The 19,995-nt window shown below is 35.4% G+C and overlaps 2 protein-coding genes across 6 annotated transcripts; one reads left to right on the forward strand and one right to left on the reverse strand.

Moving 5' to 3' along the window:
- Window positions 1–947: 947 nt before the first annotated feature.
- LOC107039064 (5-hydroxytryptamine receptor 2A) lies at window positions 948–5,750 on the reverse strand. 4 transcript variants are annotated; one of them, XM_015258504.1, is made up of 9 exons: window positions 5,327–5,750; window positions 4,400–4,544; window positions 4,120–4,158; window positions 3,510–4,036; window positions 3,049–3,182; window positions 2,308–2,451; window positions 2,031–2,186; window positions 1,768–1,928; window positions 948–1,619 (listed from the first exon to the last, which is right to left on the reverse strand). In XM_015258504.1, the coding sequence occupies exons 4-9, from the start codon at window positions 3,601–3,603 to the stop codon at window positions 1,130–1,132; spliced, it is 1,179 nt and encodes a 392-aa protein (XP_015113990.1). In that variant the 5' UTR covers window positions 3,604–4,036; window positions 4,120–4,158; window positions 4,400–4,544; window positions 5,327–5,750; the 3' UTR covers window positions 948–1,129. The 4 variants fall into 4 exon arrangements, with proteins under 4 accessions (XP_015113990.1, XP_015113987.1, XP_015113989.1 ...); XM_015258501.1 differs by having other exon boundaries at window positions 3,461–4,036; XM_015258503.1 differs by lacking the exon at window positions 4,120–4,158 and having other exon boundaries at window positions 3,461–4,036.
- A 1,154-nt stretch (window positions 5,751–6,904) lies between these two features.
- On the forward strand, window positions 6,905–10,084 carry LOC107039071 (maternal embryonic leucine zipper kinase). 2 transcript variants are annotated; one of them, XM_015258512.1, is made up of 11 exons: window positions 6,905–7,222; window positions 7,325–7,475; window positions 7,569–7,678; window positions 7,750–7,903; window positions 8,037–8,143; window positions 8,233–8,400; window positions 8,484–8,681; window positions 8,749–8,893; window positions 8,970–9,059; window positions 9,271–9,340; window positions 9,431–10,084. In XM_015258512.1, the coding sequence occupies exons 1-11, from the start codon at window positions 7,079–7,081 to the stop codon at window positions 9,969–9,971; spliced, it is 1,878 nt and encodes a 625-aa protein (XP_015113998.1). In that variant the 5' UTR covers window positions 6,905–7,078; the 3' UTR covers window positions 9,972–10,084. The 2 variants fall into 2 exon arrangements, with proteins under 2 accessions (XP_015113998.1, XP_015113999.1); XM_015258513.1 differs by having other exon boundaries at window positions 6,905–7,186.
- Window positions 10,085–19,995: the final 9,911 nt, after the last annotated feature.

Consider the following 19,995-nt stretch of genomic DNA (forward strand, 5'->3'; position numbering starts at 1 on the left):
GCACGATTAATAAGTATTTTCCCGGTTTAATCCCTTTTCTCAGCAAAAATCCGCAGACAAACGCCAAACCCTCCATTCTCTGCCAGTGACCAGCCGCCATGATGAATGTGCGCGGAGCAGTTGCGCCAAAGAGGATAGACTAAAGTAGATGCTCAGATCTCGGGGTTTCGGTGACCCCTAGCCAGAATTAGTACGACCCCAACGGAGGGATAGCGCCACGGTCGTATCTGACGGCTGGCCGTGCTGCCTGTGCCGGTAACTCGCCAGTAGCAGTCCCGCTGTCACAGGGATAGTTTTGGAGGATATTTTATGCTCTCCTTGTCCTCAACATGTTCTCAATGTTTTTCAGGTAATTTATTTCCTGGCTAATTACTATTAAAGAATGAAACACAGACGGTGTGATGGAGAATTAAATTCCCCATCAATCGATCCCCGTTGCATCCCTTAATCTCTATAACAAAAAAATAAAAAATGCCATGAAATTCAGGGACTAGTAAGAAAAATAATTTTTTCGCGGCGCACACTGACTTTTTATCATTCGCCCGCGAATTAAAAATTCACTTCTCTCCCATCAATTAATCCTCTTTCATCCCTCAATCTCAATTAGGAGGGGAGAGGTGAATTTTTAATTAGCGGATGTCACTGTGCGCCGCGAAACTATTATTTTTCTCACTGGCCCATGACTTTTGTCGTAGTTGGTATTTTTTTTGCTACAGAGATTAATTGATGGGGAATTTAATTCTCCATTTTTTCTACCACTTTTCTACGTGTATTGGTCTAAACCCGATAAAATTATATTATATCGCGCTGCGTGAGAACATGACTTTAAAGAAGAAATGAGTTCAATAGATAGACAACTCTGTGATTTAACTCATTGACAGATGGACGTACCTATTTATTGTTGATGTTGTTGTTGATTGAATTAACAAATAATGGTTTGGAGGATCTGTACGTGTGTTTTGGGGAGAACTTGTAGGTAGGATATACTGGTGAAACTTGCTGGTAAACAATTGAACACACCGTTATCTTTCCAACTTACGTGTAGTTGATATTTGCATTTGCATATTAATCTTACATCAAGTAGTGAATAGATCATTGTCTGGTTGGATGATACACTCGATATTTGGCGTTAGCGAGCAACGGAGCGTGTACCCATACATAACATTTTTTTGAAGGCCAGACGGAATTCGGGTGAGAAAATTGTATAAATTATGGGATTGAGGGTACTATTAAAATAACCTAGCCATAGAAAGACGCTAGCTAATAGTTCAGGTGGATAACAAACAGTACAGATAGCTTGGAGTAGGGTAACAAAGAAAAATGGAAACCAACATGCCACAAAGGCACCCGTGATTATGGCAAGCGTCTTAGCTGCCTTTCTCTCACGCTTTGCTTCGATTGTTTTTGTGATAATTTGTGGCTGCGAACTTTGCACCACAATTGCAGTGGATGCGGTTGACATTATAGTCCCCATTGTAGTTGATATCGTTGTTATTGTTGTTGATACCGATGTTGCTTGTACCGTTGTACTGCCATCATATGATGTTTTCTCTGGTGATGCTGAAGAATGTTCTGGCGTAGATCGTGTTATTGTAAAAGCAGTTGACTCTTCAAGTGTTCTGCATTTGGATAAGAGACAAATTCACATTATTTGTCTAGTCTCAAAAATCATTAAATATACAGAAATATTAGATATCCAGAAATTATTATCAATAAATACAACGATGTAAAGTTGAAAAAATTTATCGAATCCGAATAATATGCCACCTGCGTTTAACGAGTTTGAGAAGTCCATTTCCCTGTCGGGATTGATGAACTTTGGTTCCAGGGCGTTTCCTTATACGCTTCCTCGCTTCTTGGAATATTCTCCAATATAAGAACAGAATAGCTAAGAGGGGTACGTAGAATGTGGCGCATGTTGCAAAGATCTGTGAATTGGATATGATGATAGTTAAACTTTAGTATCACAAGATGAAAAGTAAACTTTTAATTGTATGCAATCATGAGGATAATATGAATTGGAAATTTACCTGATATGCAGGATCTTGGGAAACTAGACACTTTCCCTGAGCAATACGCTCCATATAGGCGGGATCTTTCCATCCAAATTGCGGTGCCAACGAGACCACTAAAGACACAATCCAGACACCAACAATTAGTAGAGAGATTCTCTTTGGATTTCTTCCCTGAAAATATAAAAAGTTATTTTCACTTTTTAATGATAAGCCAAGTTTTCCTTCTACCAAGAACAACTCCGCGAATTAATGAAAATTACATATGGATATATAACCGAAACCTAATTGTAACCTGAATATTTTTGATATCCGTCACCGCCCAATATCTGTCAATAGCAATTGCTACCAAATGCAGTATTGACGCTGTGCAACACAGAACATCACTGCTCGTCCATATGTCACATAGTTCGGGGCCCAATGACCATCCTGAATTTATCTGAAATTAAAAATTTAAAAACTGAGAGTATATCCTTTCTTTTGATTATTTATGATGTAACGATCCTGAAAATAGTATCAACAGCATACAGCTGTTAACTCGAATTGAGCTGTTCCATGTTAATATTGTGTTTAAATTTTGAATGTTCAATGTCAACATCATATATTTTATCACAGATAAAAATCAATTTCAACTCAACTCAACTCTCCATTTAAGCGTGAAACTATTTAGCTTGATCCTACCTGTACAGGTCGGTTCTGAAGCGTACCTATTCCTTCTCCATTTGCATGAATGTTTATTCTTTATTAGCTTTGGCATTTGGAATTGGAGTAAAGCAATTGATTCCCTAATACTTTTTCTAATAGTGAAAATTTTCTGACAATTGTAGCTCTCTGGAATACTTTACGAATTTAATATTAAAAAAATGATGACGATGATGCTGATGATGATGATGATGATAATAATAATAATAATAATAATAATAATAATAATAATAATAATAATAATAATAATAATAATAATAATTTGCATGGTTAGTATGATGGAATTAGTTGGTGGGATATATTGAAATCTATATATATATAGATATATATATACCTCGTAAACAGCGCTGAGCGGCATAACTAGGCAGGCTACCATGAGATCAGCTACCGCAAGACTGATGATTAGGTAATTTGCAACGGATTGTAAATTTCTGTCCAATAGAATGGCTGCTATAACGAATACATTTCCTGTAACAATTTGTTTCCCTCCTTAAGGCATCTGTAAACTGATTATTCAATATTGATGGCGAGGGAAGATTGCTTTTCCAATGAATATATTTCTGAAAAAATCCACCTATTCACACTATCATCATAAAATGATGAAAATTTTTATTTTTCCTGACAATCCATATTTTCATCGTTGAATATTCCATTGTATTAATATTTACACTAGTACAAATATATATGTGATTGTTTCAAAACACCCTTAGATATGAAATTATTCAATGTAATTATTTTTAACTAACCGACAATAGTAATGAGGATCAGGAGCCCCAGGAAAATACCTGTAAGTACCATTGTCACCTCTTCCAACGGCAATCCATGATCGGTAGTTGTTCTGTTCCCAGCAGAATGAATAGCCATTATTAATATCCTTTTCAATATTCATTACTGTAAAAAAGGATTAGTCATGATAGTGAGAGTAGCCTTAGAATAATTCTCAAGAGTATGTACGCGATGAACGCATGCCCATTTCTCATCTCTATCATCATCATCATCATCACCGTAGTCATCTGTATCTGTATAAATTGAGTGTCATTGAATAGTTGTAGCTTGTCCTCCTCAGTCTACCTTCAAGCCACTCTACAGAATTCTTGACAAATGTTGATTCCACCCGAACATGATGGGATATTCCACTAAATAAATTTCATGCCCCATGGCTATTTGAGGTAAATTTCCCTATCATCTGTCCCACACGCTCTGGATTCATACTTTTTCGTGTTCTCAATTGCTTACTAGGAACGTTTTCACATGGATATTTTTCATCCATTCTTATGCCTCTCTGATGATATATACGGTGATTTCATGAATATCTGCTGTACCTGCAAATGACAAGTGACCATAATACACAATAATTCCATAATTATGAGTTGAAGGAGTCTGAAAGTTATAAAAAATCAATTACTTTTTCCTTTTTCCTCGAATGCAATGACGTATAGACACACTATAATGAGGAGTAAATAAACAAATGTAATTGATTCAGGACCATTTGCTTCATTGTAAACATGACATTGTCAAAAAACAATAAGAAAAAAAAAGTACAGAATAGTTGACGTTCAAATTGAGAATTCGATCAAATAATCAAATTGTCAGAAATTATCGAAACAGGACTGACAATATGTATAATAATAATATAATAAACATACAACGATCGAAATAAAATGATCATCTCATGCATCACTTACTGTAAAAGCAGAAAATTTCACGTTCGCCCATAAGAAGATTCATCTTCATTTCAATTTAATCACCTTTTTGAAAAGACGATTGGGACTATAGGAGAAGTTTACCAAGGCGATGACACTATCCTCTTCCTCTTTCAAAATGGCGGCACTTTGGAAAAAAAACTACACTTAGAAAACGCATTATTCGCTATTACAATACTCCATTAATAACTGTTATCATCACATCCATAGATGGAAATTTTTATTCAATTGAAATATACTAGTTTATTATTAGTTTCATGGCTGAAATAAAGGTGGACAGATCTCAAATTGATTCATACCATTGATTTCCGCAGAATTATTTTCAGCATATATAATGCAAACAGAGATCTACAACTATTATTAATTAGTCTATGGAAAATTTTTAGGTATCTCAACATAATATATTATTATTATCAATGTTTCCAAATGACAAATGACATTTGGTCGTCTCCAAATGACAAATTAAATAACTCAATCGAATAATAATGATAATAATAATGATAATAATAATAATAATAATAATAATATTAATAATAATAGAAAGAGCATGAGGGAAAAAAATTGTGACCATGTTTTTTGAAGCAACAATGTTCAACGGCCAATCTACACGTCATCAATACTTCCGATAATAAGATTACATGGCAAGCTTCTTTGATGATTATGAGTCATATATTGCATGCATGATCGTTGTCAGGAAATGAGCATTATTATTTTCAGGAATTGGTTCAAACTATAAATAAGAGCATTCATGAAAGAAAAAAAAAACTATATGAATTAGTAAAAGAATATATTCAATTGGTATTTTTTAAATTTACATGCTGTTTATATTTTTTGTTTATTTGCACATAAAACCATGTGAGATTATGAATAACAGATATAAAACAACAACTAGAGGGAAAATAAAATTACACTTGTTTTACTTCTCAATTGACGAAAGAATGTTTATATTTCACTCATCAATTATTTTTTTTATTCACTCATTGATTAAAAAAAAAGAAAAAAATGTTATATGGATCACTCAATTTTCAGACGAATTTGTTACAATTATGTTGAAATAGTTTTCAGAATGTTTTAATATCACCAGAAAAGAAAATCGTCTAAAACAAAAAAAAAATGATGAAAATTGAATAGTATACAGTTTGTACTATTTTTCAAAGTATCTTATCACAAGTAATGGCAATAATCGATGATGAAACTGAATTTTATGCAAAGTTGGAGTATCACAACCGTGTGCTATCTCTGATTACGACTCCAATCAACGAACTAAACGATACATTAGTATGGATATATGAGGGAGAGTGCTCTCTGTATACACTAGTCCCACTAGCCTAGCCCATACAAGTATAAAGAAACAGACGGAATTGGAGTGTATATATACCATATACCATATACCATACTGCTTGGCGTAAAGAGTAGCAAAGGGGGTAGAGGGAGGAGAACTGCGCAAGCGCGTATGGGGGGTGTTGGCTTTTCCGTTTCCGCATTTTCTTTCTCTCATTTTCACCAACTTCATATACGATTTTTGCCTTTTCTCCAGCAATTCCAACCAACAATCGGGGGCTGTTATCAATTGATCATAGTTCTGACAGTAGGTTTATTATTATATTATAAAATGACAAATTCAAGAGAAATTATTTTGCCATTTGTAGGACACATATTGGAGAAAGCCATTTTGGAAATGTAAGATTGAGACTGTGGTAATTTGCCGAAATTGTTTATGAATCGTGCAATAAATATTCATAGCAAAATAAACGTTGATTTGAAAGTTTCATCATAATATAATAAATTTTTCTTCTATTCTTGTATTGTATTGAAATTGTCTATTGCAGTATTACAGTTTTAATCAATGATTATTCAATTGAAATAATAAGTAAGAAAATATATTTTATTTTTCTAAATAAATTTTAGATTGGCTATATATTTTACCCCCATAATCTTACTTTCTAATTACTGAATAGTAGCATAACTCTGATGAAAATATCGACATATTGAAGGTGTGAATGAATAAACACAATCAATAATATAAAATAATAAATTGACATTGAAAAAATGATTTACACATCAGCCATGTGCGATTCAATTACTTTTATTTTCTATAATAATGTAGAGAACATGATTGTGGCCAGCTACCTACATAATCAGCGTGTCAATTACCATTTGTTGAAAAAGTTGTGTATAATTAGATGTATGGATGTGCCACTTTAAGCTCTAGGTTAATAATAATTTTACACTGCCGTGAACAATGTGGAGAAAATTGCCGCCGTGTCCCCTAATAAAAAAAATACAGTTTCTACTCTATCGACGTTAACTGATATGAATCAAAAGATTATTTACCATAAAGAAACCTACTATCTATCTGTTTTACCAACAAACGTACATACTCAAATTATTTTGTTACGCCACCACTAGGAAGGTCGCATTCTTGCTGGATCGGCAGGACAGAGGACAGACAGGGAGACAGGTATTGTGATTTTCGTTTATCTGTGGTTTACGTTATTTTTTACAAAATTATTATTTGTTTGAGAAAAGGCCAATGGTTATCAGTTGTTTTTTCGTGGTACTTGGTGGTACTAATTTGAGCACAAGAATTTTGCAAGAGGAGGAGGAGTTTTTGGGGAGTTGAAAACTTGTGACAAGTCCAAAGAATCAACAAATGTTAAGATGGTTCGATATGCAGTGCTTAAAGGACTTTATGAACTCGATAAGACAATTGGTTGTGGTGGTTTCGCCAAAGTTAAACTCGCTACACATATTGCAACTGGAGAAAAGGTAGCCGTTAAAATAATGGAAAAATCAGCACTGGGTGTAGGTGTATTCCTATTTTTATTTATTTATTTATTTATTTATTTTCTTGATAGAAAACAAATGATTGGCAATAAATGATTAAATGATATTTCATTAATACAGGATGACTTGCCAAGGGTTAAGCTTGAAGTTGATGCCTTGAAGACATTGGTTCATCAACATATTTGCAGACTTTATCAAACTATTGAGACGGAGAGTCATTATTTCATGGTCATGGAGTATTGTTCAGGTGGTGAACTTTTTGATCACATTGGTAAGATTAATATGGTATTAATTAGGTATTGTTATAAAGAATCATGAAATTCATTTTTCCTCATATTAATTGACATTGTTGTTCATGTTGTAGTTGAAAAAAACCGATTGTCTGAAACTGAGTCTCGAAAGTTTTTCCGACAGATTGTATCAGCAGTTGCATATCTTCATAGTTTAGGTTTCGCCCATAGAGATCTAAAACCAGTGAGTCGCGTTAATATAATATGGCAAAGTCATTACAAAAAGTACCTTTATTGCGTTGCTTTGATTTGTAGGAAAATATTCTACTGGACAAAGATCAAAATTTGAAATTGATAGACTTCGGACTCTGCGCCAAACCCAAAGGTGGTATGCAGGCTCACTTATATACATCTTGTGGATCTCCAACTTATGCAGCTCCAGAATTAATTGTTGGCAAAAAATATTTAGGTATTTTAAGTATTTTCCAGTGTCAAAATGTCAATCCATGTTTTGTTTTTAAATTAAATTAAAATTTCAATCTCTCAAACAAAATATTCTATAATTAAAAACAAAATGACCAATTAGTCGTTATTTTTCCTAGGATCAGAAGTTGATATTTGGAGTATGGGAGTGTTATTGTATGCACTTTTGTGCGGTTTTCTTCCATTTGATGATAACAGCATTGAAAGTTTGTATAGAAAAATCCTTGTAAGTTGTTTTTATTTATTATTGCTAATAGTAATACCTACTATTAACTAGGACTTGTACATTTTTTTGTCTTTTTTAAATTGTTGCAGAGCGGTAAATATGATGAACCCAGTTGGTTATCAAACGGTAGCAGGAGATTAATACGTGCAATGCTGCAAATTGATCCGAAAAAAAGAATTACAATTGAGGAACTCTGCAGCCACCCTTGGGTAACAGCTGGCTTTTTAACTCCGGTGACTGTTGTCAAAAAAACCAATGTAAATGCCTGATAATTCATCTGTATTACTTTTACTCTTATTCAATTTTTTATTATTAATTATAAATTATATAAACATAATAGTTGGAACGAAACGATGAGGTTTTGAACACAATGTCAGCCATCTGTGCTGAATCAGCGGGAGATGTATGGAAAGCCCTGTCGAAAAGTACAAGGACAGATTACACAACTGCTACGTATCTTTTGCTGCTTGATCGAAAACTAAGAGGATTGTCATTGCGCATTTCGAGTGCTTCCAGGCCTCATTTCCGACGTCAACCCGTAAGTATTCTACAACAATACATAATTATCATATATCAATGATAAATTATAATTTATAATATAACAGGATGGAGAATACTTGGGCGCACAGATGGTACCTTCATTAAATAATTTTATAACTCAATTGGATCAATCACCGAGCAATAAAGAGCCTAGGAAATCTCCTAATAATGGCAAAACATACAATGTTTTATCTCAGACCCCAGAATCTGGTGAATATGATATTTATTGTCAATTAGTTTTCCTGTAAATTTACCTTAATCTAATAATTGGCATTTTTTTTTTCAGAGAAAGATCCACTTAAGAGTTTCATGGAGCCACCCGCACCCGGACGAAAAAGGCTTCGTTCCAGAGAAGAGGACGATTCATCTTCACCCGGTGAGTTATCTGCATTATACAAAAGCAATTAAACTTACAATTACTTTCATTACGGCTTGTTTCTAATTTGAAGAAAAGAAAAAGAAAAGTTGTAATGAACCTAGTTAGTAGAGACTTGAGATGATACTGTGTGCATATCATTTTTGCAATACTTTTCACTACAATTTTTCAACACTTGCACTCATGATATTTATAAAATTAAATTATTCAGTTCCTGTGAAAAGAGCTGGTGATCACAAGGGAGCCGTAACACCGTCAACTCCTGTCCCATCAAATTCCAAGTAAATAGTATTCTTAATTGGTGGTGAAATTTAATTTTTATCTGTTGTATAATGAATTATCATCAACATTTTTTCTTCTTTCTACTGCAGGGAAATACAATCAACGCCTGGTAGTGCTAAAAAAGTAATAATGGGCTTGGAAAGAGGATTGAATAAAATGAGATGTGTACTGACACCAAAACGACGTATAAAGAATGAAGAAAATAATAATCCAGATCAACCGATTGTATTATCGGGGAAAGGTCTTTGCAATATTTCGTCTACGTCTAGTGATTCTCCAGAATATGTATTGCAACAGCTTCGACGTGCCCTGCAGAGAAAAGGAATTTTTTGTCGACAAAAAGGTTTTACTCTGATAGGAGGAACAGAAAGTGATGATACAGAGAATGTGAAAGATGTTGCTGCTGTTGCTGTTAGACCGTTCGCTTCGAGGAAAGCATGTCGATTTCAATTGGAAGTATGCCTATTGGAAGGAGTTTGTGATGGAAAACTATTAGTCGGAATACGCAGAAAAAGGCTAAAAGGAGATGCCTGGGTTTATAAACGTGTTTGTGAACAAGTTTTAGCCCTTGCTGCTGAGCACCCACCATCCAATTCAAACGAACAAACCAATTCAAATTGTTTAATTTAATAATTCAATGACTCTCGTCTGTGTAACTTATTGTCCATGCATTCCATGTTTTTCACCATGTGCCCAAGAGAGGAAGAAAATGATACTTGAAATAAATTTTTTTATTGTCTTTATATGAGTTTTGGAATATTTGGAATAAAATGCCGAGAGAGAGAGAGAGGGGAGGGAAGAGGGGGGAAGGAAAGTGAACAAAGAGCGGGAGAATTTTTCATATCCAGTTTAGAACATCATAAAATTCAACAAGACAAATTCTAGTTGAAGCATTCGGTTCGGATGATTGTTCGGAATATATTGCATCTATAACTAGAGTTTTCAGCTTTATGTTACAGATACCAGCCAGAGTATCGCGGCTTGTTTGATCCGGGCTATTTGTCGGCTCCATGACTAGCGAATAGACAGGTGAAGTTATAAAATCATGCCAAATCGATCAGCATAAAGTGGATAACGCTTCCATTTTATTTTATGGATACGCCAGTTACGTTCTTTCATTCTGCACCGCCAAATGGGTGAAACGAGTGTTGGTATCGCGTGTGACTCCTCTGTCTCTCTCTCTCTCTCTCCCTCCAAGACTCGGTAAGCATGGCAAACGATGCGGCATACATGAAATGCACCGAGTTTGTTGTTTACTGGTAGACTGGCGAATAAAAAAAGAAGGTTCAATTTCTAGCAACAATGATTTTTTTCAAAGATTGTTGAGAGAGAGAAAATTATATAGCACGACTCTTTACGGAATAATAAAAAGTGAGTATATCCTCGGCGAAGGCCAATAGTCACTTGTTCTGGCACTTTTGATACAGTGTCGGTACAGTGTCGGATATGAGCAGCTAAGGTAAAGTAAGTCAGGTAAGGATGGCACGCGCGGCCTGTTCTATCGCTTCCGGGCATCAGCGTGCTCGCGAGCCGCGGCTAATTGCCCTTTAATGCGCAAGTGCGTTGGCTTTTCTATATGCCTTTCGCGATTCGCGGACCTAGATTTAATCCTACGAAATCCTTGTCCAGTAGTTGATTTCGGTTTGTGCTCAATAAAACAAAGCAAAAAATTTTAATAATGGTTCTTCTTCTTCTTCTTCTTCTTCTGTATGACGAAAAATATTATTCCTAAAAATAGCAACAGAATACAAGTTCATGCATATGCAATTCGCATATGAAAGCTTGAAAAAAATGAATATGTAAGTCTGTTAACACAACTAGATGAAGCCATCTCCCAAAAAGTTATCACGTACTGAGAGAAGAAATAACGTCTAATTATAATGCCACTGTATTAGAAAATTTTCTTCTTTTTCACCGATACTAGTAGAGTATTCCTACCAAATATACATTTTCCGCTCTCTTGGATGATATTTTCGAATGATAGCTCTTTTGTACTCATGAGGATGGTATATTATAGTAATAAAAATACTATTGCGACGGACGTTGTATTCTATAAAAATTGTTGGGCCCCTTATCGCAAAGCAGATAGGAAACGGAACATTAAATCGAGTCCGCTGAGGGCGGGGTGTTTCGGTGGGTGCATTTGAGATTTCCTGTGTACATCGGGGCGTCCTCTGAATACCTTGAGAAAGAATCGTTTTCGACGAACGTTCATCATTAAAGCGTATAAATTTTTCTCAAGTTTTCTCCTTTCAATTTTCATTATATTAGGAAACAAACAGTGAGCGTCTCTGAATTAATACCCTATTGACTCTTTAATGTGATGAAAAGAAAAAAGTGGCATATCGATTTATAATCAAGGCAACAGTGAAAATTTGTATATAATGGTGCTATATACATATCTAATGTAGGTGAGCTATACATAATAGAGATATTATAAAATACACTACCAATAGTTTCAATTGTATGGAAATATATATCTCTGGATGAAGACACTCTCATTCCCTAACAACTAATATGCGCTGCATCCTGCTTTTATGATTTTTTCAAATCAGCCGAATGATTTTGACTCAGTCTCGTGAATTTTTCAGGTGATTATTTCATTTCTTTCATCAAAGGGATGTGTCACAATAAATTGTGAGCCATGTTTTCGATTTTTTTTCAACATGCTACCAATACATGATAATTCCATCGACACTACAACCCCTTCAGAGAACGTACGAAGAAGGAAATACCGGAGGAGGGTAAAAGTTGGAAAAAAAAAAAAGAGAAAAAATGGTCAAAGTAAGAGGAAGAAAGAACGGGGCTGTATTCGCTGACTGTGACGCTTTCCGGTCAGGTGCCGCCCTGACGCTCCTACTTCCAATTTGAAGACACGGAGGTACTCGTCTCCACCAACGTTCCCAACCCGCCAAAAACTGACAAAATATAAAATATCAGTTAATTATCACATAATTCCATCAATTTTCTTACCGGCCGTTTTTATGAGAGTATCAAGTTTTTCACCATTTATATAAATTTAAATAAATTAAATAAATAAATGAATTGATGATGGAAAAAGAAAAGAAAAGATTACTGACACATCGCATAGCGCGCTATTTATATTTCCCAACTCTTGTTATTTTTTCTCGTTATTCATGTAATGTAACTCTCGTCCATTGCAATTATCTACACCTCGAGAACCCTTGACACAATGGCAGCGGCCAGAGTTTCACTACAATTATCCGTCCAAAATCTCTTGATGGTAACGTGGCGATGGGGGAAGTGGGGTAAAAAGGAGTAAGAGAAAAAGGTAGAGAGGAACTTCCTGCGCCGAGTGGACAATGACCACTTGCCGCAATGGTAGCCCCGCGATCCTAATATCTGGCCGGCGATCTAGTTCGCGGAAGTAGGTACGCGTTGTGAGCTACGCGGGTGTAATAATGTATGTATGTATGTGTGTGTGTGTGTGTGTGTGTGTGTATTTTATGTATAGTGAACGGGATGCGCGGGTCTTTCATGGCTGGAAGAAGACGGAATATGGTATACGCTGAGGGGGGTATATGGCGATGCTTGGCGATGGGGAGGGAGAGGACTCCAGCGAGCTCGTGCGGAGGCCTTTCTGGAAGGAGGATATGATGGCTCGTGGCGTTATGCTCTGCGAATCGTTATGCTCCTCGGGCACCATCGGACCATAAGCGAGGCTACTTCACTCGACTCTCCGCGCTAGCCACGTTTCTCATTATTAACACATCGGCGCCGACCGTGCCCTCCAAATAAAGCCACGAAAAATCCCAGCTGTAGAGATTTTTTTCTCTCTTCACTTGTTACCGAAAATTATTCCAACATCACCGCGTATTTACCGGATCTGAGGCATGGCATCGTCGTTACACCTGCTCTTTATTCTTATAGCTCCAGTGATTTTTCAATTGACGATAGCTCCATTTTTATCATCATTCAACCCTAAAAACAATACATTTCTCAAGTCCCATAACAATTTCAAAATTATCAGATCATGATATGGAACACATCAATCGAGATGCAACACAATATTTCTTTACTATTGTAATAATACATTTTTTACCTTGATACATCATCAGCAAACTCTGACGTACACCTATCTAGGCACGAGCCAAGTGTTTGCATAGTTTGTCAGGGGTTTTGTGGCGAAGGAGGCGAATATGCCCGAAGTCTCTGACCCGCAGTTCCTTTGCAGGGACGGGGGAGGCGTTCAGCATGCGTAAGGAGCGTTATATCGTGTGGCGAACGAATAAGAAAGTCTATAGTTAGTCGGCACGATGGCTTTATCGTTTGTGTAGGACACCAACTCAGGTGTGTTGGGTGAAGAAGGAATAAACCAGCGCGGGTTGGTGGACGAGGGGGTGTATTGCCACGCGCTACCTATCCCGCGCCTCCTACATGTCTCAGAGCCTCTCCGTGCCGTAATATAACAACGACTCGTCATACTCTGCTTGTCAGCGCACACGATAATTGTGTTCATTACAGTTATTTAAAAAGAACTACGAAGGATAGTGAAACAAAAAGGGGAAAAAAACACTAATATATGAAATGGAAAAAAAAAACAAAAAAAAAAGAAAAACGCATAGCTTTGAGATTATATTCGTCATTTAGTTTAATTGTTTTTCGAGTAGTAATGAAAAATACCATTTATTTATTCATTTTCGCTTTTTTTTTGGCAGCTCTGATAAGGACCATTCCCATAGCGATAAGCCATATCACCATGTTGCACGTGGCCATAAATTTTATGTCCAGATCGTCAGCGGGCTGTATATGAAAAAACATATGAGACAGTGGCATGTATACTTCCGCATTTGTTTAATATAAAAAGAATAATAATAGCAATGATAAGTTATATACTGCTGAATACTTGAGATCAAGTTTATCACCGAATCCTCCTCACGGTGAAAGCACGCGCATGGCATTTTTAATTCTTTCTCCTCTCCACTTTTTTCTTATCATTGCGAAAAATGAATGAGTCCATATACAGAATGTAAAATGAGAATTACTTGTATTACTTGTATCTTCTCTGAAAAATAATTTAAAATGCTGATGGAATTTAATAGACGAAAAAATGATACGCTCAAGCAGAAAAAATTTCAAGCACACGATTGAATATTCTTGGGAGATATGATTTAACACAGAGTTTGGTACCTCATCGTACAAAGTTGTCGCAAGACAATGCAGCATTGTGTTTCGTGTTCTCGGCTGGTGGCATCTAGCCACTGTAGTAGTCATACCTTTCGCGTGATGTTTATTATCTCCAAGTTGTGAAAAAATGGAAAAAACTAGCGCAAAGAAAAAGAAGGGAAAAATAGATAGCACTGTTATATTCTCCTATATGTTATCAAATACATCATGAGCATACTTTTCTTGGATGAGTTTTTCACATGCACAATATACACTCAAACACTGTCCACTCGCATTTCATTAAAAATATACTTACAAACATAATCTAATAATAAATGCATAATGAGGGAAAATAAATAATGTCAAGTGGCGATTTATTTCCATGAAAATTGAATTTGGCAATTTCAACAAAACAATACCATTCCGGTGTTTGAAATGCAAATTTATAGGAGTCGAAAAAAAAAAAAAGAAAGAAAGAAAGAACCACCGTAAGGGCATTATAATTTATATTACTACATGTGGCAGCAGCACTTCCGGCGAGAGCATAGGCGCAGTTCCGGTCAACTCGGGTTGGAGATCCTACATCGCCAGATTATGAGCCCACAGTCAGGGGATACAATGGATCGTCTGCCTGACTAATACGTCAGCAAGAATAATCCCCCTCCTCGTGTTATTTTCTTCTACGCAGCGATTATGCACAAATTCTTTTTTCACTACTATTTTTCATGGAGAAAATTGTATTTTTAAATAATTTTTTGTCCAATTTGTTATTGTGACAAAAAGTATCCAGATTTAGTGTAATCCACAATTTTTTCAATAATTTTTTGAAACCGTTGCAAAATTTGTTTTGCCTCTGCTGGCGACTTGGATTTAAAGATTGCTTGGGTGTACGATGCAGTTATGTTGGAAACTAAATTCTGGGCTTTTTTATGCACAGCTTGAAGAGATGCTGTTGAATTTTCATTAATTAACATTGCCGCCTCACTAACTCCCTTCTTCACCAATTCCAACAAATTGCTATCATCGTGTTGAAACTTTCTATTCTTAATAGCAGTCAACATTTTCCGCACATCCAAATCATTGGCTAAATATGAGAAATGAAAAAAGAGATGACAAATTAAATATAGGAGAATTGACATTTTCTCGTAAAAAAAAAAAAATTCTCTTCACTGAATACTCACCGGATTCTACTGCCACACCATCTAATAAGGTAATGGTTTTTGTTTTTTTAATCGAATCTGCAATGAATAATACAACGAGCAAACTAATGTGAATCTTCATCTTTGACGATTTGATCGATTTTACTTGTCGAATGAGAAACCTTTTTCTTTTATATATTGTGGCGATACATTGATTCCATTGAAGAGAGTAGGGATGTTATGCAAAAAATACTATTTAGAAATGATAAATTGTCTTTTTCTTTGATGACATTCAATGCAAAGTAAGAGAAAGTCAAGTAAACCATTATATATGAGTATAATCATACATATATGTGGCATTCACTCGCATTTTATTTCTATAATTTCCATAAATTAAGGAAATAGTATTCCGAAAAATTACGTAAATTGCTAGAGGAAATCTGAAAAGGGTGTATATCAATTCCTTTTATAATTTTCCATTTTGAATGTACAATGCACTGTTGTCCCTTTTCAATGAAAAGGAAATTTCTCTGGTAGTGATTGAATATGTCGCAAGCAACAGGTTCGCGCGTTTTTCTGTACCATCCATATAGGATTAATGTCCGTCTCCTGTGGTACAAACTGCATAATACCTATCCTCCATATATATATATATATATATATAGTCTTCCAGTGAGGGAGTGCATCCAGCCATGGTTCCTGTTCACCGATTTTTACCCCCTTCCTCAGCATTTCACTGCCTCCCCCAGTTAAATTACGTATGCTCTCTGACTTTTCGTTAAATGCTCGGTTGGAACTCGTAAAATTATTTTATTAATTTTCTCATTTGTTCGCTAACACGAACAGTGATTACTTTTATTCTGACCTTACCGTTGGCTCCTATTTTCATCTTTAAAAGATAAATATTCGATCAATAAACGGACAAATAAATTGGTACGTCATTAGACAAATATGTATTACTTTTAGTTCTTGGATGGCAATTCTAAACATGTGCGAAAATGTTGAAAAATTTGCCATGTGGAATATCTCCTATATACAAAGTATTGAGGATATTTATCTAAATTTCAAACACTCTAAAATCTATCCATCTTTTTGTTAATTAAAATATTTCCATATTTTTCCCCTATTTTTTGAGGAAAATAGTTAATAGCAGGAAATTACTACTAGATTTTTTTACCGGCAACACAATATCGATGTCCTTTGATATAACTATTATTCACATGTTTATCGACATCATTGAAATAATGAAAAGTAAAAATAAAAAAAAATCAATTATTCAACCCTATTGGATATATTATTATAATTAAAATGAATTTTCTTACATTATTTCTCAATAACATCTCACTAAAAATTATTTTCATTCTTAAAATGGCCGTCAGATATCTTCCATTCTAACGATTTCTCTTCGCCATAATTGTGTCAAGTTTCATGGTTTTTTTTTAGTTCTTTTCTGCCTAAAATTACGGTTTCTCAATTAAAAAATCCACCAGACATTTATTTGGCTTTCAAATGAAATCATGGACAATTGAAAGTACTATTTCAACACTAATATCAATGATCATGTGATCATGACTTGGTGAGTAGAACAGAAACAACTCATTTTACGAAATTCAATGGGAAAAAAAAATTATCCACTAGAAGAGTCATTGTGTGACATTGCTGGCTAAACCTTAAACCCTCATATTTTTACCACCTTGTCAACAACATAAGAAATATAAAAGCTTTACCTCTGAGGATAGGTCTGCAAAACTTATGTCAAGCTTTTATTTTCTCTCTTTCAAATCACACACTTTCTGAATGGGACTCATTCTGAATGGTGTTACTCTTATTACAGAGATGGTAGGTATTGATTGACCATGCGACAAATTCAATCTTGAATGATTATAATGAATGTTCGATTCATGTGCACTGTTCTTTCCCACTTTTCAGTTGCAATTTAATGGCTATCACAATGGTTAATGGTTACATCGCCGCAAATGGCGAATATTGAACAGCCACAAAACTCGTTTATTCTCTGATGATGCTGTTCATCTGGCGAATACTAATGTAATATCCCTTCTCGAGGAGTGAAAGGTATATATTTGAGGCATCACTGATACCCAGGAGCCGATCAGGTAATGTGCAATAATCGTCGAGTGGTCTCAACACCTTCCCGAGAGCTCTGCAGAACCAATTCATCCTTTATTCTTTTTCATTTCTCTCACTTTTTTTATGCTGCAATTCTTCTGTTCTCGTTCTCGTCTCTTATGATTGATTATTTCAACATGGAAATCATTGATGTTATTGATAATGCAAAAATTGTTTAAATAAACGAGGAGCTAGCTATACATATACATATTTTCTTTTGCCCTTATATGTGGCAAATGTTCCAGATTAATTTATGCAAGATATAAGTCTCATGAGAATAAAAAAGTAAAAAACCATTTTTGTTTCACGGAATATAAGCCGAACAAATTGGAAAATTTATACACCAAATCAATTAATTGATTGTCTACGGCAAGAGAGGATGCAGGCAGAGAAAAAGTAAGCCGCAGGTTTTCAGGTGTGCGATCTCAAACATTTATTGGATATTTAAAGTTGCTATGTCATGGCCGAACAGAGGAATAATAAGCCCTCTTCGTAGCCGGTATAGAGCAAGTAACAGGTGCAACCAGGTGTTTAGAGAGTATAGAGTAAAAAAAAAAATTATATTTTACTCACATATGAATAATTCTTCTCCATGGAGATATTACCTACTCATGTTGTCAAGAAATATGATAAACAATGATGATAGTTTTATAAATGACGTATCATTTTATATAAAAAATAAATACATTGATGATGCCGCAATATTGCCCCTTTTGTCGATGCCTACATGAAGGGCTAAATGTTATATTTCCCCAACTCTTAAGGATTCAGCGACGACAGTAAATCAACCAAGACGGTTAATTTTCTTCGGTGGAGCGCACAAATCAAAGCCGCGTAGCTTTTACCCCCAAGGGCACAGGCACATTTGTTTGATACTTCATAATTCTTCCCTGGACGGTTACTTTTTCAATCATCGTCCGATGGTCGTGGGAATGTCGTTCTTGCACTACTCTCGTCGTTCATGATGTCTGTTTTTCTGCGGAATATGACAGATGACCGATCAATCGTGATGAGGTACCGTACAACTCTGTTACCTTTTTCCACTTGTTTAGAGGTTAACTTTTTTTTCCAACGAATTTCGATACATATTCAACAAATTGAATTGAGTCTTATTCTGGTTTATCTGGCTGTGATGGCTGGTGATAGATGGCTCATCTTTTGGAGGAAGTTTTGTTTTTATTCATTTTATTCATTTTTTTGACACATTTTCTATGGAAATTACACCCTCATAAAATTCGCTCACGATTTATCTCACCATTTTTTAAATGCTAAAATAGAAATCGTAATGCGACATCATTATTGTGAAATAGAAAAGGAAAAAATTTGGAAAAGAAAAAAAACGTCGGCTTGAGTTTTCGCGAGCTCCATTTCGAAAGTTGTGGCATTAGTGCCCAATCATCGATTATGTAAAAACCAACTACAATAGCTATTTTTACAGTTTGAAAGAATTAATTAATGGGAGTATGTGAAAGCCATATTGCCATCGAAATTGAACATTTTCCTTTGGAATTGCATTAAATTTCATCATTTAGTGCATATCCTATCCTATATATATATATATATTAAAAGGGCCCACTTTGTCGATTCTATTGGTGATTTTCTTCAACGGTTAGGAGGCTTGAAAAAAACAAAAATATTTCCTTCAGATAGCCATCTGAAAATGAAATTGTTGATGTTTTTCAGCCAGGAAGTAACCAATGAGCCAAGGGGGAGTAGTAGGTAATAATGAAGAAAAAGAGACCCTAGAAAGAAAAGACCAAGAGAAGGGATAGCTATATATATATACAAACGAAGAACATGATTGTACAATATATACGGTTAAAGCGGGAGTATACTTTGAAACGAGAAGGAGAAAGATAGAGAGAGAGAGAGAGAGAGAGAGAGAGATGTAGAGAACTCAGTGTCGGTTTCCTTTGCTAGTGAGTCGGCCAATGAGAAGCCAGTGGGCGCCGCGGGTAGGAGGAGACAGTTCCGACAGCCGACGTAATCAGCCGCGGCCGTGTCTGCTGCTCAGTTGATTCAGGCCCCCTTGGCTTCTTCAATTCTCCTCCTCTATAATATACATAGATCGCTTCACCCTAAAAGTCCATATTAATGATTAATATTTTTCCACCCATCATGCCATTACCATTGGGGGTGAATTGACTGCGAATAGCACCACTCTCTATCCTCATGTATGAAATGCAACATTGATGATTGAAATATTAATTTTGCCATTTACGAGGCATCAAATGATATTCAGTATGGCTCAAGTGAATGAA

Source organism: Diachasma alloeum, unplaced genomic scaffold (assembly GCF_001412515.2).
Source record: "Diachasma alloeum isolate Michigan unplaced genomic scaffold, Dall2.0 Dall_scaffold_00291, whole genome shotgun sequence".
Taxonomy (NCBI): domain Eukaryota; kingdom Metazoa; phylum Arthropoda; class Insecta; order Hymenoptera; family Braconidae; genus Diachasma; species Diachasma alloeum.